The 20,328-nt window shown below is 38.1% G+C and overlaps 1 protein-coding gene across 3 annotated transcripts in view; it reads left to right on the forward strand.

Annotated features, from left to right (window-relative positions):
- wwox (WW domain containing oxidoreductase) overlaps positions 1 to 20,328 on the forward strand; it is a 1,010,123-nt gene that overhangs the window by 195,386 nt on the left and 794,409 nt on the right. For all 3 annotated transcript variants that reach the window (XM_062041005.1, XM_062041004.1, XM_062041006.1), the window contains exon 8: positions 4,991 to 5,255. In XM_062041005.1, coding sequence (XP_061896989.1) covers positions 4,991 to 5,255 — 265 coding nt within the window. The remainder of the gene's footprint in view (positions 1 to 4,990; positions 5,256 to 20,328) is intronic.

The following is a 20,328-nucleotide window of genomic DNA, read 5'->3' on the forward strand; positions in this document are numbered from 1 at the left end:
CATTCAGAAAAACATGCAATATATAAATGATGTAAGTATATATGTCATGTAGTAACATTCATAATAACATGTAATATGTACACGATGTAAGTATATATGTCATGTAGTAACATTCCTAATAACATGTAATACATACATGATGTAAGTATATATGTCATGTAGTAACATTCATAATAACATGTAATATATACATGATGTAAGTATATATGTCATGTAGTAACATTCATAATAACATGTAATATATACATGATGTAAGTATATATGTCATGTAGTAACATTCATAATAACATGTAATATATCAAGATGTAAGTATGTATGTCATGTAGTAACATTCATAATAACATGTAATATATACATGATGTAAGTATATATGTCATGTAGTAACATTCATAATAACATGTAATATATACATGATGTAAGTATATATGTCATGTAGTAACATTCATAATAACATGTAATATATACATGATGTAAGTATATATGTCATGTAGTAACATTCATAATAACATGTAATATATACATGATGTAAGTATATATGTCATGTAGTAACATTCATAATAACATGTAATATATACATGATGTAAGTATATATGTCATGTAGTAACATTCATAATAACATGTAATATATACATGATGTAAGTATATATGTCATGTAGTAACATTCATAATAACATGTAATATATACATGATGTAAGTATATATGTCATGTAGTAACATTCATAATAACATGTAATATATACATGATGTAAGTATATATGTCATGTAGTAACATTCATAATAACATGTAATATATGCATGATGTAAGTATATATGTCATGTAGTAACATTCATAATGACATGTAATATATACGTGATGTAAGTATATATGTCATGTAGTAACATTCATAATAACATGTAGTATATACATGATGTAAGTATATATGTCATGTAGTAACATTCATAATAACATGTAATATATGCATGATGTAAGTATATATGTCATGTAGTAACATTCATAATAACATGTAATATATACATGATGTAAATATATATGTCATGTAGTAACATTCATAATAACATGTAATATATACATGATGTAAGTATATATGTCATGTAGTAACATTCATAATAACATGTAATATATACATGATGTAAGTATATATGTCATGTAGTAACATTCATAATAACATGTAATATATACATGATGTAAGTATATATGTCATGTAGTAACATTCATAATAACATTTAATATATACATGATGTAAGTATATATGTCATGTAGTAACATTCATAATAACATGTAATACATACATGATGTAAGTATATATGTCATGTAGTAACATTCATAATAACATGTAATATATACATGATGTAAGTATATATGTCATGTAGTAACATTCATAATAACATGTAATATATACATGATGTAAGTATATATGTCATGTAGTAACATTCATAATAACATGTAATACATACATGATGTAAGTATATATGTCATGTAGTAACATTCATAATACCATGTAATATATACGTGATGTAAGTATATATGTCATGTAGTAACATTCATAATAACATGTAATATATACATGATGTAAGTATATATGTCATGTAGTAACATTCATAATACCATGTAATATATACATGATGTAAGTATATATGTCATGTAGTAACATTCATAATAACATGTAATATATACATGATGTAAGTATATATGTCATGTAGTAACATGTATAAACACACACAGAGACAGGAAGGAAGAATATAAAAAACTGGTGGTTTGGCTTCTCCAAGTTAGGAGTGCCTCATCTTCTTGACCAGACCTCCTCCAGGCACTGCAGTCCTGTATAATGACACTCGCTTGTAATAAAGCAACTTTTGGTTCAGTAAAGCATGTCCGACGTGTCTTTAGATCCAACCACACTGCCTTGTGTCCGGGCGAGGATGACAACAACTCCGGGGTTGTGTTTGTTACCATCACCCCGCTCAAACGAAACCATGCACAGCTTTAGCACGCTGGAAGTGAAAGTGAAAATGATAGTTCAGCTGAGTGATGGAGCCGTGCCCGCTGTAGCGGTGATGAAGTCCCCGCTACACCAAATGAAAAGCCTGCAGATGTTGTAATTTAGCCAAGCAAGGATGTTGCGCAGGGCGACAGTAAACAAGAGGCAGGCAGCTTGTAAAGAAAACAAACTGGCAAGGAAAGCAGCTGACATTTTGATTGGTTGTGTTCTAATGACAGGATGAATATGTATTCCAGCACACACACACACACACACACACACACACACACACACACACACACACACACACACACACACACACACACACACACACACCCACACACACACACACACACACACACACACACACACACACACACACACACACACACACACACACACACACACACACACACACACACACACACACACACACACACACACACAACGCGGGGTGTGTAGTTGTTGTGAATTGTTGCGTTTAAGGTCCATGTCAAACATCTGGCTTTTAACAGCTCCGTCACCAGGCAATTACAGAACATCATGTTTGTGATTTGTGTACCCGCACAAAACCAGAACCAGTCAGTCCAGAGAAGGCGAGCTCCACCGCTCTAGAGTCCGGTGGCGACGTGCTTTACACCACCGCGTCCCACGCTTTGCATTGGACTTAGATCCTGCTGCCCGGCCATGGAAACCCATCCCGTGGAGCTCTCTGCGTACTGTACGTGGGCTAAATTGGAAGGTCACATGAGGTTTGGAGCTCTGTAGCAACTGACCGTGCAGAAAGTCTTTGCACTATGCTTGACCCCTCTCTGTCAGTTTTATGTGGCCTACCAATTGGTGGCTGAGTTGCTGTTGTTCCCAAACTCTTCCATTTTCTTACAACAAAGCCGACAGTTGACTTTGGAATATTTAGGAGCGAGGAAATTTCACGACTGGATTTGTTGCACAGTTCTATGACACTTTCCTGCTGGCCCCACTATGGACTGGACTCTCACTATTATGTTAGATCCACTATGAACTGGACTCTCACTATTATGTTAGATCCACTATGGACTGGACTCTCACTATTATGTTAGATCCACTATGAACTGGACTCTCACTATTATGTTAGATCCACTATGGACTGGACTCTCACTATTATGTTAGATCCACTATGAACTGGACTCTCACTATTATGTTAGATCCACTATGGACTGGACTCTCACACTATTATGTTAGATCCACTATGGACTGGACTCTCACTATTATGTTAGATCCACTATGGACTGGACTCTCACTATTATGTTAGATCCACTATGGACTGGACTCTCACTATTATGTTAGATCCACTATGGACTGGACTGTCACTATTATGTTAGTTCCACTATGGACTGGACTCTCACTATTATGTTAGATCCACTATGGACTGGACTCTCACTATTATGTTAGATCCACTATGGACTGGACTCTCACTATTATGTTAGATCCACTATGGACTGGACTCTCACTATTATGTTAGATCCACTATGGACTGGACTCTCACTATTATGTTAGATCCACTATGGACTGGACTTTCACAATATTATGTCAGACCCATTCGACATCCATTGCTTTCGGTCTCCCCTAGAAGACCACATATGCGGTCCTCTCCAAGGTTTCTCATAGTCATTCACATCAACGTCCCACTGGGGTGAGTTTTTCCTTGCCCCTATGTGGGCTCTGTACCGCGGATGTTGTTGTGGCTTGTGCAGCCCTTTGAGACACTTCCGATTTAGGGCTATACAAATAAACATTGATTGATTGATTGACTTCCACGCTGGAAATCACTGAAAGCGGCCCATTCTTTCACAAATGTTTGTAGAAACAGTCTCCATGCCTAAGTGGCTGGTTTTATACACCTGTGGCCGGGGCCAAGTGATTAGGACACCCGATTCTCATCATTTGGATGGGTGGCCTATATAGTGTACCTCTGGCACGAAACGGGACGTACGTTGTAAACCCGCGCCTGCAGGCAGCAAACTCGTCCAAATAATGGCGCCGTAGCACAAACAACAACTTACCGTTTCGTTGTCTCCGTCGGCGTAGTATGAAAACTATTTGTTGGATACATAACATTATGGCCGTTTAGCGAAGAAAAATCCATAAATTAGCCGCACCATTTCATAAGCCAAAGGGATCGAAGCGTTGGGGGAAAAAAAAAGTAGTGACGTACAGTCCAAAAAATGTGGTACTTAGTACCGTTTACATCAGGACTGTTGGCATTATATAAGAGAACATGAAAGCAGCCAGCATGGACGAATAGAACAGACAAGTCATTGTATTGTCTGCTCGCGGAAAACAAACATCCGAATCTACGATTTGACTCCCTGGAATGGCCTTGACGCTGTGACCAACAGGAACAGGCTGTTCTGGAAACACCCCATGAGGCCACCTCAATGGTGGCCGCTTTTGACCTCCCTCCCTCCTCAAGGACACCTGGAGTCAAACTTTTGCAGATCGGCCTCAGTCTATGAACATTACATCATCACACCCAAGACAATTGGGCAAATACACACTCACACCCCTCCCACATCCCACGCCTTCACCACCGCTTGTTTCCCCTCGGGGTGACGGTCGGCTGGCAGCGCTTCATAGCAGCAGTCGACCTCCAGGGCCCCAACTCCCCCACCCTCTGTTGCGAGTTGTCGTGATTAAATGTAACGTGTTTATGTGTGCATTGCATGGAGGTTTTTTCCCCCTTAGAGCCCAGTCTAGATTGTATTTTTTTACTCACCTTCTTCCCCAGCGTTTTACCTTTTTCTTATCTATTACGGGGGCGCCTTTGGCGACCCATCAGCGTTCCTGTTCTGTAACCCTGTACACCGTTTGTTTGTCTAATCTTGAACGGGTCTGTGCTGAAAACATAGTTTCGTTGTACTTGTGCAAGGACAATAAAGTCCTATCCTATTATGGAAGTGGCTTTCAGTGGTCACATAACCAGAGCCAGTTGGCTCCTGCTTCTAACCGCACCCGCTCTGGTTCACCCTCAGGTTCACCGGCTTGCTAGACCCGTGCGGCAAGGTGGACATGGCCCTGTTGTCTCCAGCGCGCAAGGACTACTGGTCCATGCTGGCCTACAATCGAGCCAAACTCTGCAACATTCTCTTCAGCAACGAACTGCACCGCCGCCTCTCCCCTCACGGGGTCACCTCCAACGCAGTGCATCCTGGGAACATGGTCTACACCTCCATACACAGGAGCTGGTGGCTGATGACCTTCCTCTTCACCCTGGGTAGACCTTTCAGCAAGTCATTGGTGAGTACAAACCTTACTGTGCTTTGCTTTGGAAACCCAGAAGTCATGTTCCTGCCAGGTTCATTTTGGTTTGGTATGGACTGGAAGGGTAAAGTCTGATTTACCAAAGTGGACTTAGGTCCGATAAGGACAAGTTTTCTTCAGGGTGTGAAAAGGTCTTGTCCACATAGCCACTTCTTGAAAATGCAATTCAGAGGTAGTAATGTGAAGGAGCCCTAGGACGGAACTCTGGGGAACACCAGTGGTTCCATTTCTTCACACTCTTTGTCACAGGCACTCACCAATGTCAAATAGAGACTTCGTTTTTGTGTTGACATCTTTACACAACTGCATTGTGTAAGCCAACACAACACAGTGATATTGGTGCAACGTGGTGTCATCCACTTGTAGCAGTAAAACTCTATCTTGAAACTCATGGACAATGTGGGCAAGAGGTAAGTCGGAGGTGTCCAATATGTGGCTCTTCCCAAATGTGCCATACCACTCATACTGACCTACGGTATTTCAAGGTCATACAATCATTGATGGCATGTCTGCAAGGCTAACTGCTTGCCATTTGTGTTGTTGTTGTTGTTCCACTACCTTATACACTATATTGCCAAAAGTATTTGGCCACCTACCTTGACTGACATATGAGGTGGAAGTGCCATCCCATTACTTACCCATAGGGTTCAATATGATGTCCACCTTTTGCAGCTATTACAGCTTCAACTCTTCTGGGAAGATTCTGATCATTTGGAGGGTGGCCAAATACTTTTGGCAATATAGTGTATATGTGGTCTGTTGTTCCACTACTTTATATATGTGGTCTGTTGTTCCACTACCTTATATATGTGGTCTGTTGTTCCACTACCTTATATATGCGGTCTGTTGTTCCACTACCTTATATATGCGGTCTGTTGTTCCACTACCTTATATATGCGGTCTGTTGTTCCACTAACTTATATATGCGGTCTGTTGTTCCACTAACTTATATATGTGGTCTGTTGTTCCACTACCTTATATATGCGGTCTGTTGTTCCACTACCTTAAATATGCGGTCTGTTGTTCCATTACCTTATATATGCGGTCTGTTGTTCCACTACCTTATATATGTGGTCTGTTGTTCCACTACCTTATATATGCGGTCTGTTGTTCCACTACCTTATATATGCGGTCTGTTGTTCCACTACCTTATATATGCGGTCTGTTGTTCCACTAACTTATATATGTGGTCTGTTGTTCCACTAACTTATATATGTGGTCTGTTGTTCCACTACCTTATATATGCGGTCTGTTGTTCCACTACCTTAAATATGCGGTCTGTTGTTCCACTACCTTATATATGCGGTCTGTTGTTCCACTACCTTATATATGTGGTCTGTTGTTCCACTACCTTATATATGCGGTCTGTTGTTCCACTACCTTAAATATGCGGTCTGTTGTTCCACTACCTTATATATGCGGTCTGTTGTTCCACTACCTTATATATATGGTCTGTTGTTCCACTACCTTATATATGCAATCTGTTGTTCTAGTACCTTATATATGTGGTCTGTTTTTCCACTACCTTATATATATGGTCTGTTGTTCCACTACCTTATATATGCAATCTGTTGTTCTAGTACCTTATATATGTGGTCTGTTGTTCCACTACCTTATACAGGTAAATACGGTCTGTTGTTCCACTACCTTATATATGCAATTTGTTGTTCTAGTACCTTATATATGTGGTCTGTTTTTCCACTACCTTATATATGCGGTCTGTTGTTCCACTACCTTATACAGGTATATGCTGTCTGTTGTTCCACTACCTTATATATGCGGTCTGTTTTTCCACTATCTTATATATGCGGTCTATTGTTCCACTACCTTATATATGCAATCTGTTGTTCTAGTACCTTATATATGTGGTCTGTGGTTCCACTACCTTATATATGTGGTCTGTTGTTCCACTACCTTATATATGCAATCTGTTCTAGTACCTTATATATGTGGTCTGTTTTTCCACTACCTTATATATGCGGTCTGTTTTTCCACTATCTTATATATGTGGTCTGTTGTTCCACTACCTTATATATGCAATCTGTTGTTCTAGTACCTTATATATGTGGTCTGTTTTTCCACTACCTTATATATGTGGTCTGTTGTTCCACTACCTTATATATGCGGTCTGTTGTTCCACTACCTTATATATGCGGTCTGTTGTTCCACTACCTTATATATGTGGTCTGTTGTTCCACTACCTTATATATGCAGTCTGTTGTTCCACTACCTTATATATGCGGTCTGTTGTTCCACTACCTTATATATGCGGTCTGTTGTTTCACTACCTTATACATGTGGTCTGTTGTTCCACTACCTTATATATGCAGTCTGTTGTTACACTACCTTATATATGCGGTCTATTGTTCCACTACCTTATATATGTGGTCTGTTGTTTCACTACCTTATATATGTGGTCTGTTGTTCCACTACCTTATATATGCAGTCTGTTGTTACACTACCTTATATATGCGGTCTATTGTTCCACTACCTTATATATGTGGTCTGTTGTTCCACTACCTTATATATGCAATCTGTTGTTCTAGTACCTTATATATGTGGTCTGTTTTTCCACTACCTTTTATATGTGGTCTGTTGTTCCACTACCTTACATATGCGGTCTGTTGTTCCACTACCTTATATATGCAATCTGTTGTTTTAGTACCTTATATTTGTGGTCTGTTTTTCCACTACCTTATATATGTGGTCTGTTGTTCCACTACCTTAAATATGTGGTCTGTTTTTCCACTACCTTATATATGTGGTCTGTTGTTCCACTACCTTGTATATGCGGTCTGTTGTTCCACTACCTTGTATATGCGGTCTGTTGTTCTACTACCTTATAGATGTGGTCTGTTGTTCCACTACCTTGTATATGCGGTCTGTTGTTCCACTACCTTATATATGCGGTCTGTTGTTCAACTACCTTATATATGTGGTCTGTTGTTCCACTACCTTATATATGTTGTCTGTTGTTCCACTACCTTATATATGCAATCTGTTGTTTTAGTACCTTATATATGTGGTCTGTTTTTCCACTACCTTATATATGTGGTCTGTTGTTCCACTACCTTATATATGCAATCTGTTGTTTTAGTACCTTATATATGTGGTCTGTTTTTCCACTACCTTATATATGTGGTCTGTTGTTCCACTACCTTATATATGTGGTCTGTTGTTCCACTACCTTGTATATGCGGTCTGTTGTTCCACTACCTTATATATGTGGTCTGTTGTTCCACTACCTTATATATGCAATCTGTTGTTTTAGTACCTTATATATGTGGTCTGTTTTTCCACTACCTTATATATGTGGTCTGTTGTTCCACTACCTTATATATGCAATCTGTTGTTTTAGTACCTTATATATGTGGTCTGTTTTTCCACTACCTTATATATGTGGTCTGTTGTTCCACTACCTTATATATGTGGTCTGTTGTTCCACTACCTTGTATATGCGGTCTGTTGTTCCACTACCTTATATATGCGGTCTGTTGTTCCACTACCTTATATATGCGGTCTGTTGTTCCACTACCTTATATATGCGGCCTGTTGTTCCACTACCTTATATATGCGGTCTGTTGTTGCACTACCTTATATATGCGGTCTGTTGTTCCACTTTCTTATATATGCAGTCTGTTGTTTTAGTACCTTATATTTGTGGTCTGTTTTTCCACTACCTTATATATGTGGTCTGTTGTTCCACTACCTTATATATGTGGTCTGTTGTTCCACTACCTTAAATCTGTGGTCTGTTGTTCCACTACCTTGTATGTGCAGTCTGTTGTTCCACTACCCTATATATGCGGTCTGTTGTTCCACTACCTTATATATGCGGTCTGTTGTTGCACTACCTTATGTATGCGGTCTGTTGTTCCACTACCTTATATATGCGGTTTGTTGTTCCACTACCTTACATATGCGGTCTGTTGTTCCACTACCTTATATATGCAATCTGTTGTTTTAGTACCTTATATTTGTGGTCTGTTTTTCCACTACCTTATATATGTGGTCTGTTGTTCCACTACCTTAAATATGTGGTCTGTTTTTCCACTACCTTATATATGTGGTCTGTTGTTCCACTACCTTGTATATGCGGTCTGTTGTTCCACTACCTTGTATATGCGGTCTGTTGTTCTACTACCTTATAGATGTGGTCTGTTGTTCCACTACCTTGTATATGCGGTCTGTTGTTCCACTACCTTATATATGCGGTCTGTTGTTCAACTACCTTATATATGTGGTCTGTTGTTCCACTACCTTATATATGTTGTCTGTTGTTCCACTACCTTATATATGCAATCTGTTGTTTTAGTACCTTATATATGTGGTCTGTTTTTCCACTACCTTATATATGTGGTCTGTTGTTCCACTACCTTATATATGCAATCTGTTGTTTTAGTACCTTATATATGTGGTCTGTTTTTCCACTACCTTATATATGTGGTCTGTTGTTCCACTACCTTATATATGTGGTCTGTTGTTCCACTACCTTGTATATGCGGTCTGTTGTTCCACTACCTTATATATGTGGTCTGTTGTTCCACTACCTTATATATGCAATCTGTTGTTTTAGTACCTTATATATGTGGTCTGTTTTTCCACTACCTTATATATGTGGTCTGTTGTTCCACTACCTTATATATGCAATCTGTTGTTTTAGTACCTTATATATGTGGTCTGTTTTTCCACTACCTTATATATGTGGTCTGTTGTTCCACTACCTTATATATGTGGTCTGTTGTTCCACTACCTTGTATATGCGGTCTGTTGTTCCACTACCTTATATATGCGGTCTGTTGTTCCACTACCTTATATATGCGGTCTGTTGTTCCACTACCTTATATATGCGGCCTGTTGTTCCACTACCTTATATATGCGGTCTGTTGTTGCACTACCTTATATATGCGGTCTGTTGTTCCACTTTCTTATATATGCAGTCTGTTGTTTTAGTACCTTATATTTGTGGTCTGTTTTTCCACTACCTTATATATGTGGTCTGTTGTTCCACTACCTTATATATGTGGTCTGTTGTTCCACTACCTTAAATCTGTGGTCTGTTGTTCCACTACCTTGTATGTGCAGTCTGTTGTTCCACTACCCTATATATGCGGTCTGTTGTTCCACTACCTTATATATGCGGTCTGTTGTTGCACTACCTTATGTATGCGGTCTGTTGTTCCACTACCTTATATATGCGGTTTGTTGTTCCACTACCTTATATATGCGGCCTGTTGTTCCACTACCTTATATATGCGGTCTGTTGTTGCACTACCTTATATATGTGGTCTGTTGTTCCACTACCTTATATATGTGGTCTGTTGTTCCACTACCTTACATATGTGGTCTGTTGTTCCACTACCTTGTATGTGCAGTCTGTTGTTCCACTACCCTATATATGTGGTCTGTTGTTCCACTACCTTATATATGTGGTCTGTTGTTCCACTACCTTATATATGCAATCTGTTGTTCTAGTACCTTATATATGTGGTCTGTTTTTCCACTACCTTATATATGCGGTCTGTTGTTCCACTACCTTATATATGCGGCCTGTTGTTCCACTACCTTATATATGCGGTCTGTTGTTGCACTACCTTATATATGCGGTCTGTTGTTCCACTTTCTTATATATGCAGTCTGTTGTTTTAGTACCTTATATTTGTGGTCTGTTTTTCCACTACCTTATATATGTGGTCTGTTGTTCCACTACCTTATATATGTGGTCTGTTGTTCCACTACCTTAAATCTGTGGTCTGTTGTTCCACTACCTTGTATGTGCAGTCTGTTGTTCCACTACCCTATATATGCGGTCTGTTGTTCCACTACCTTATATATGCGGTCTGTTGTTGCACTACCTTATGTATGCGGTCTGTTGTTCCACTACCTTATATATGCGGTCTGTTGTTCCACTACCTTATATATGCGGCCTGTTGTTCCACTACCTTATATATGCGGTCTGTTGTTGCACTACCTTATATATGTGGTCTGTTGTTCCACTACCTTATATATGTGGTCTGTTGTTCCACTACCTTACATATGTGGTCTGTTGTTCCACTACCTTGTATGTGCAGTCTGTTGTTCCACTACCCTATATATGTGGTCTGTTGTTCCACTACCTTATATATGTGGTCTGTTGTTCCACTACCTTACATATGTGGTCTGTTGTTCCACTACCTTGTATGTGCAGTCTGTTGTTCCACTACCCTATATATGTGGTCTGTTGTTCCACTACCTTATATATGTGGTCTGTTGTTCCACTATTTGACTGGAAGCCACTGAAGACTGGATAGAACGGGGGTGATGTGGGCTGCTATGGGTGCGCGGGTCAAAAGTCTGTCAGCCACATTTTGTACCGTCTGAAGTCTCTTTAGCGTTGACTTGTTGACGAGAGTAAAGAGAGAATTGCAATAGTCAATGTGAGACGAAATAAACGTGTGAACGATCATTTCCAGATCCAATTTTGACAACAAATGTCTCCCTTTAGAAATATTTCTGAGATGATGGAAACAGTTTTCTGTCAGTTGACGACAGAAACCCTCCAAAGACTTGGACTGATCCAACACAAGTCCAAGGTTTCTGATAATGATTATGAACAATAGGCACAATTCCCCCCCCCCCCCAAAAAAAGTGCAGTTCCCCTTCAAGCAGTGTGTTTGTTTTCCCTTCCTTGTGACTCACATGCTGTTAAGACGCGGGTCAGCATTTTATTGGTCTTGTTTGCGGGATTGAACGGAGGAAAAAGGATGGAGACGAGGAAGAAGGTCTGTTTTTCTCAGAGAGATATTGTCCTGCTTGTTGTCCTGTCACTGTTTGTACAACTCTGAAGGACTCCCAGCGGGGGTTAGGCTTCAGGACTCCAGGGTTCCTGTGAGATACACGGCACAAACTGGGGTGTGTACATGTTAAACCTCCACCAGGGCCAACACTCTGTTGTATGCACACTGGGGGCCCCTGCAGTGGACACTGTTAGCAGACATTTCTTAGCTTTGCTTGGTGGAGGACAGTCAAGACTTGATGTCCACACTTAGTGTCCATCAGTGAGAAGAACTTGACGGGTGGGAACCCGATGTTGAACTGATGGAACCTTTGCTTTATTTGCTCAATTTAAAGCTTGTCCCCTCTGGAAATCCATGCTGGTGTTGAGCGTTTGACCCTGGGAACTTTGGTTTGGGTTCATCTTGGGGACTTAAAGCACAGAGTGGTCATAGAACAATGGAGTGAGTGGTTCCTCTATGGCAGTGGTCCCGCGCAAGAAATATTTTTTTTTTTTTTTTTTTTTTTTTTTTAATTAAATCAACATAAAAAACACAATATATACATTATATTTAAATATAGATCAATACAGTCTGCAGGGATACAGTTCGTAAGCACACATGATTGTATTTCTTTATTAAAAAAAAAAAAACAAAAACAAAAAAAAAACGTTTTTATTTTTTATTTTTATTTTTTAAATTAAATCAACATAAAAAACACAATATATACATTATATATCAATATAGATCAATACAGTCTGCAGGGATACAGTCCGTAAGCACACGATTGTATTATTTATGAAAAAAAAAACAAAAACAAAAAAAAAACCCCGGTCCGTGGGACAAATTTTCAAGCGTTGACCGTCCCCGGCTACAAAAAGGTTGGGGACCACTGCTCTATGGTTCTCTGTGTTGTCTAGCAGGCTTAGTACAGTGGAACCTTGCTATTTTGTACTAGTGTTTGATTCGTTGTTCTTTGAACCTGTTCCCCGTAATAATGACAATAAAACTCTATTCTATTCTATTCTATTTTATTCTATTCTATTCTATTCTATTCTAACTGAACATTCAGCTCCTGTTGTGCTACAAAGTGTGACAAAGTGGCACACACATTTTTTTGTGTTGATATTTAATTTTTTTTTTTTTTAGAATTTAAAGGCAACCTGAAGTCCGCTCGGACTACTTTGGCGCGTCTGGGTCGTCGCCGGCGGCGGCGGCGGCGGGCGGGTGCGAGCGCGCAGACAATTACCGGAGCGGATTGACAACGGGGCGATGACTCCCGACACGTGCTTAATGAGATGTTGGTAAATATTAAAAGGGCAAAGGTAGTTGCTAATTAAAAATCGTCAGTGCTGACACAGCCATTAGCGGAAACCTGTGTCTGATAAAGACCCCGCACACACACACACACACACACACACACACACACACACACACACACACACACACACACACACACACACACACACACACACACACACACACACACACACACACACACACACACACACACACACACACACACACACACACACACACACACACACACGCCCTGGCACACCCTTAAGCTGAGCGTTTGCCTTTATTTAAATCTGGCCTTGATAAGACCCCTGAAAGTGTATCCTCTTTAACCCCCCTCCCCCCCATTAAGGGCTTCATAAAACAGTGATATTATTTCCAGTTATTGGTTGCAAGGCTATGAAGATGCTATCGCTTTAATTGCTTGCGCACACTTTCGGGATCCGCGGAGATTGTTCGGGGATGCAAACATAAGCAGAATGTGGAGTCCAAACAACAATCACAGAGACCCCCCCCCCCCCCCCCCCCCCCCCTGTGTGTGTTCTTGTGCAAATAAGCTGCCTCTCATTTAAAACACTGCTTTGATTTATGGGCCTGCAGGCGGACTGATGTACGCACGCCGGCTTAAAGGAGCGCCAGCAGGGACTATTGAAACGTACACGGCCTTTAAACAAACCTGTGGAATAGTCGCAATGTCAGGACATCTTCAAACGTCGGGACTGTCGCCCAAATAATATTTTACAGCTCGCACAAATGACACGTTAGCTGCGTCAGCTAGCTCGTCATGACCAGCAATTTTAAAGTGGGATTAAAAACATTCTAAACATGGCTAAGGTAAATGTTGTAAGTACATAAGTTGTAGATAGATAGATAGATAGATAGGTCATACTTGCCAACCCTCCCGTTTTTAGCGGGAGAATCCCGGTATTCAGCGCCTCTCCCGACAACCTCCCCGGTATTCAGCCGGAGCTGGAGGCCACGCCCCCTCCAGCTCAATGCGGCCCTGAGTGCGGACAGCCGTTCTCACGTCCGCTTTCCCAGCAGCTTGCCTGCCCAATGACGTCATAACATCTACGGCTTTTAGAGAGTAGAGTGCACAACAAGGAGAGAGAGTTCTTGGTTTCTTATGTGGGTTTATTGTCGGGCAGTTTCATTAACGTCCTCCCAGCGCGGTAACAACACACAACAACAGCAGTCACGTTTAGTCTACCGTAAAGCAGTTCGTCTGCCATAAACAGCAATGTTGTGACACTCTTAAACAGGACAATACTGCCACCTACTGGATAGCCTGCAGAACACTGAAATTCAAGTATGTCTTTTATTTATATGTATAATAAAATAAAAAATTTAAAAAATATATATATATAGCTACTGAAAGTGAAGTATTTCATACATATACACTACCGTTCAAAAGTTTGGGGTCACCCAAACAATTTAGTGGAATAGCCTTCATTTCTAAGAACAAGAATAGACTGTCGAGTTTCAGATGAAAGTTCTCTTTTTCTGGCCATTTTGAGCGTTTAATTGACCCCACAAATGTGATGCTCCAGAAACTCAATCTGCTCAAAGGAAGGTCAGTTTTGTAGCTTCTGTAACGAGCTAAGCTGTTTTCAGATGTGTGAACATGATTGCACAAGGGTTTTCTAATCATCAATTAGCCTTCCGAGCCAATGAGCAAACACATTGTACCATTAGAACACTGGAGTGATAGTTGCTGGAAATGGGCCTCTATACAGCTATGTAGATATTGCACCAAAAACCAGACATTTGCAGCTAGAATAGTCATTTACCACATTAGCAATGTATAGAGCAGGGGTCACCAACCTTTTTGAAACCAAGAGCTACTTCTTGGGTAGTGATTAATGCGAAGGACTACCAGTTTGATACACACTTAAATAAATTGCCACAAATAGCCAATTTGCTCAATTTACCTTTAAATCTATGTTATTATTAACAATTAATGATATTTAAACTTAATTGGACGGTTTAAAAGAGGAGAAAACACGAAAAAAATGACAATTACATTTTTAAACATAGTTTATCTTCAATTTCGACTGTTTAAAATTCAAAATTCAACCGAAAAAAAGAAGACAAAAACTAGCTAATTCGAATCTTTTTGAAGAAAAAAAATAATAAAAAAATTATGGAACATCATTAGTATATTTTCCTGATTAAGATTAATTTTTATAATTTTGATGACATGTTTTAAATAGGTTAAAATCCAATCCGCGCTTTGTTAGAATATATAACAAATTGGACCAAGCTATATTTCTAACAAAGACAAATCATTATTTCTTCTAGATTTTCCAGAACAAAAATGTTAAAAGAAATTCAAAAGAATTTGAAAAAAGATTTAAATTTGATTCCACAGATTTTCTAGATTTGCCAGAATATTTTTTGGGAATTTTAATCATAACAAGTTTGAAGAAATATTTCACAAATATTCTTCGTCGAAAAAACAGAAGCTAAAATGAAGAATTAAATTAAAATGTATTTATTATTCTTTACAATAAAAAAAATAAATTTACCTGAACATTGATTTAAATTGTCAGGAAAGAAGAGGAAGGAATTTAAAAGGTCAAAAGGTATATGTGTTTAAAAATCCTAAAATCATTTTTAAGGTTGTATTTTTTCTCTAAAATTGTCTTTCTGAAAGTTATAAGAAGCAAAGTAAAAAAATTAATGAATTTATTTAAACAAGTGAAGACCAAGTCTTTAAAATATTTTCTTGGATTTTCAAATTCTATTTGAGTTTTGTCTCTTTTAGAATTAAAAATGTCGGGCAAAGCGAGACCAGCTTGCTAGTAAACAAATAAAATTAAAAAAATAGAGGCAGCTCACTGGTAAGTGCTGCTATTTGAGCTATTTTTAGAACAGGCCAGCGGGCGACTCATCTGGTCCTTACGGGCTACCTGGTGCCCGCGGGCACCGCGTTGGTGACCCCTGGTATAGAGTGTATTTCTTTAAAGTTAAGATTAGTTTAAAGTTATCTTCATTGAAAAGTACAGTGCTTTTCCTTCAAAAATAAGGACATTTCAATGTGACCCCAAACTTTTGAACGGTAGTGTATATATATATATATATATATATATATATATATATATATATATATTATATATATATATATATATGAAATACTTGATTTGGTGAATTCTAGCTGTAAATATACTCTCCTCTTAACCACGCCCTTAGCCACGCCCCAACCACGCCCCCGCCCCAACCCCCCCCACCCCCCTCCCGATATTGGAGGTCTCAAGGTTGGCAAGTATGAGATAGGTCTTTATTGTCATTGCACAAGTACAACGAAACTATGTTTTCAGCACAAACCCGTTCAAGATTAGACAAACAAACAGTGTACAGGGTTACGGAACAGGAACACCGATGGGTCGCCACAAGGCGCCCCGTAAAAGATGGGAAAAAGGTCAAACGCTGGGGAAGGATGAGTAAAAAATACAATCCAGACTGGGTTCCTAAGGGGGCCCAGTCTGGAGTGGGAAAAAAACCTCCATAGCAAAGCACACATACATATTATGTACATCTCGAGATATCTAGCAACAGAGGGGAGGGAGTGCGGGGCCATGGTGGCGGGCCGCAGCTCTCAGGCGCTGACCATCCATTCATCACCCCTACGGGATTTGCGTCAAGGGCGTTGGGTTGTATGTGTGGCGTATATTTTTGTGGATGCATGTGTGTGTGTAAGCCCGCTTTGTGTCTCTGTTCCGCGGCCTTGATGTCGTGCAGTCACTAGTCCAAAGTCAACAACAACAGGTTGTGTGTCCATGAGAGACAAGAAGGGAGTTTGTTGTGTCTTCGCCCCACTGTTCTTCGGGAGAGTCTCCAAGCCAGGGAAACAATCCAAGTTAGAATGTTTTGTATGCGAGAGAAAATAAAATGTGCTTTTCACTCTAAATTGTCTGTGACTGGTCCTCAAAATTCATCCTGCAGGGGCAGACAGTCCGATGTGATCCAAATCACAAGAGTGTCCACAGTTCTTCCCGCATTTTACAATCATTTGTGGCAGCTTTGGGGTACATTTTGAACATGGCTATTGTCAATTTTAATAGTAGAATAATAGTCTGATCATTCATGAAATGTAGTAAATTGTACTGAAGTCCATTTTCTGTGAGTCTGACGTCGTAGTTTACAAGCTACAGCCGCATTGCTAGCTTTTAAAAAATGGTGATTTCAAATTACAAAAACAAATTTTAAACATGGCTATTGTCAATTTTAAAAGTAAAATAATAGTCTGATCATTCATGAAATGTAGTAAATTGTACTGAAGTCCATTTTCTGCGAGTCTGACGTCGTAGTTTACAAGCTACAGCCGCATTAGCTAACTTTTAAAAAATGGTGATTTTAAAATATAAAAAAACATTTTAAACATGGCTATTGTCAATTTTAAAAGTAGAATAATAGTCTGATCACTCATGAAATGTAGTAAATTGTACTGAAGTCCATTTTCTGGAGTCTGACGTCGTAGTTTACAAGCTACAGCCGCATTAGCTAGCTTTTAAAAATGAGTGATTTTAAAATACAAAAAACATTTTCAACATATTTATTTTCAATTTTGAAGTAGATCAACAGTCTTATCACTCATGAAATGTAGTAAATTCTACTAAAGTCCATTTTCTGCGAGTCCAACGTCGTAGTTTACAAGCTACAGCCGCATTAGCTAGCTTTAAAAAAAAGATTTTAAAATATAAAAATACATTTTAAACATGGCTATTGTAGAATAATAGTCTGATCATTCATGAAATGTAGTAAATTGTTACTGAGTTAGCCTAAACAAAGGAGTATTTTACCAGAGTATATAAATAGTCTTTTATTTTGAAAGCATGTTCAGTGCAACTTGGCGTTGTAAAGAAAGTTGTCTATTAGCGGCCGGAGCCCCGCCCACTCCGCCACTGATGCAGCAGCTGATTCCACTTTGCTGACTTGACAAAGGCGGCCATAAAGTGGCGTGACATGAGAATCAGCCCGACTATCTGCTGCTAGCATCGTGGTCCTCCCGGCCTTCATCTACTTATCATCTTCTTCAAGTCAGCGTGTCTGGAGTGGGAGTGGGAGTTCTCCCTGAGATGATCAACGTTCAAGAGTCTGGCGTGTGCCGGAGATGAAGGATGCTATCTGATCGACTGGCTGTGATCCAACGTTGATTGACAGATGCACGACTTGATGCACGATAGTGAAAGTTTGGTTGATCTGTACTAGGATCATCTTTTGATAAAATTATATGTAAATGTGCACCAGGCCGTGCTTTTATGTTGGGTTTTTGTTTGTTAGTTCCTGTCCTGTGCTTTTATTTTGGCGGCTCTTCGGGTGTTGTTGATGTTTTCCCGTGGCTGCTTCACTTTTGTCCCCGAGCATCTCTTATAATAATATGACTCTTTTTACGCGCCTTATAATCTGGTACGCCTTATATATGAAGAAAAAAAACGACAATAGACAATTCATCGGCAGTGCGCCTTATAATCTGGAAAATACGGTATGTTGTATTTTCATTACTTTCATGTAATATTATGAATAATAAATATAAACAAACATTGTTTTGGTCATTGGTTTGATTTGTGAAGTCAACGGGTGAACATTTGGACGTAGCATGTGTAGCCTCCCCTCATTCTAGTTCCCATTCTTAAATGTAAATCAAAAAACTAATTTCGGGCCATTTTTCCCTATTTTCATTTCTGAAACCAAACTATTTAATGACACTTTAAAAAAAAAAGCACAATAAGACTCCTGCTGAAAAAAAGCTGCTAAAAACATGCTAAACGTGAAGGAAAATCTCAAAAAGTGCTCCCCCTCTGGTCAACATATGAAATAACAAGTGTGCGTAAAACATTTGAAATGTGCCCCCTTTGGCCAAAATTAATAAAAATAAATAAATAAATATTTATGTAGAGACATACTGTAATAACGTGAAGTAAATAATGAAGATTAAAAAACAATTACAAACAAAGAATAAATATTAAAAAAATAACACAAAATTTGAAATGTGCCCCCTTTGGCCAAAATAAATAAAAATAAATAAAAATGTACATAGAGACATACTGTAATAACGTGAAGTAAATAATGAAAATTAAAAAACAATTACAAACAAAAATAAATAAATAATAGAAATAACAACACATTTGAAATGTGTCCCCTTTGGCCAAAATTAATAAAGGTAAATAAATTATTATTTATATAGAGACATACTGTAATAACGTGAAGTAAATAATGAAAATTAAAAAACAATTACAAACAAAAATAAATAAATAATAAAAATAACAACAAATTTGAAATGTGTCCCCTTTGGCCAAAATTAATAAAGATAAATAAATAATTATTTATATAGAGACATACTGTAATAACGTGAAGTAAATAATGAAAATTAAAAAACAATTACAAACAAAAACAAAAAAATAAATAAAAATAACAAAAAGTTTGAAATGTGCCCCGTTTGGCCAAAATTAATTAAAAAATAACAAAATAAATATGAATATAGAGACATACTGTAATAACGTGAAGTAAATAATGAAGATTAAAAAACAATTACAAACAAAAAATGAAGTAAATAATGAAGATTAAAAAACAATTACAAACAAAAAATAAAATAAAAAAAATAACACAAAATTTGAAATTTGCCCCCTTTGGCCAAAATAAATAAAAATAAATAAAAATGTACATAGAGACATACTGTAATAACGTGAAGTAAATAATGAAAATTAAAAAACAATTACAAAAAAAATAAAATAAAAATAAAAATAACAAATTTGAAATGTGTCCCCTTTGGCCAAAATTAATAAAGATAAATAAATAATTATTTATATAGAGACAAACTGTAATAATGTGAAGTAAATAATGAAAATTAAAAAACAATTACAAACAAAAACAAAAAAATAAATACAAATAACAAACAAATTTAAATGTGCCCCCTTTGGCCAAAATTATTTAAAAAATAACAAAATAAAAATGTATATAGAGACATACTGTAAGAACGTGAAGTAAATAATGAAGAT

Source organism: Entelurus aequoreus, linkage group LG03 (genome assembly GCF_033978785.1).
Source record: "Entelurus aequoreus isolate RoL-2023_Sb linkage group LG03, RoL_Eaeq_v1.1, whole genome shotgun sequence".
NCBI lineage: Eukaryota > Metazoa > Chordata > Actinopteri > Syngnathiformes > Syngnathidae > Entelurus > Entelurus aequoreus.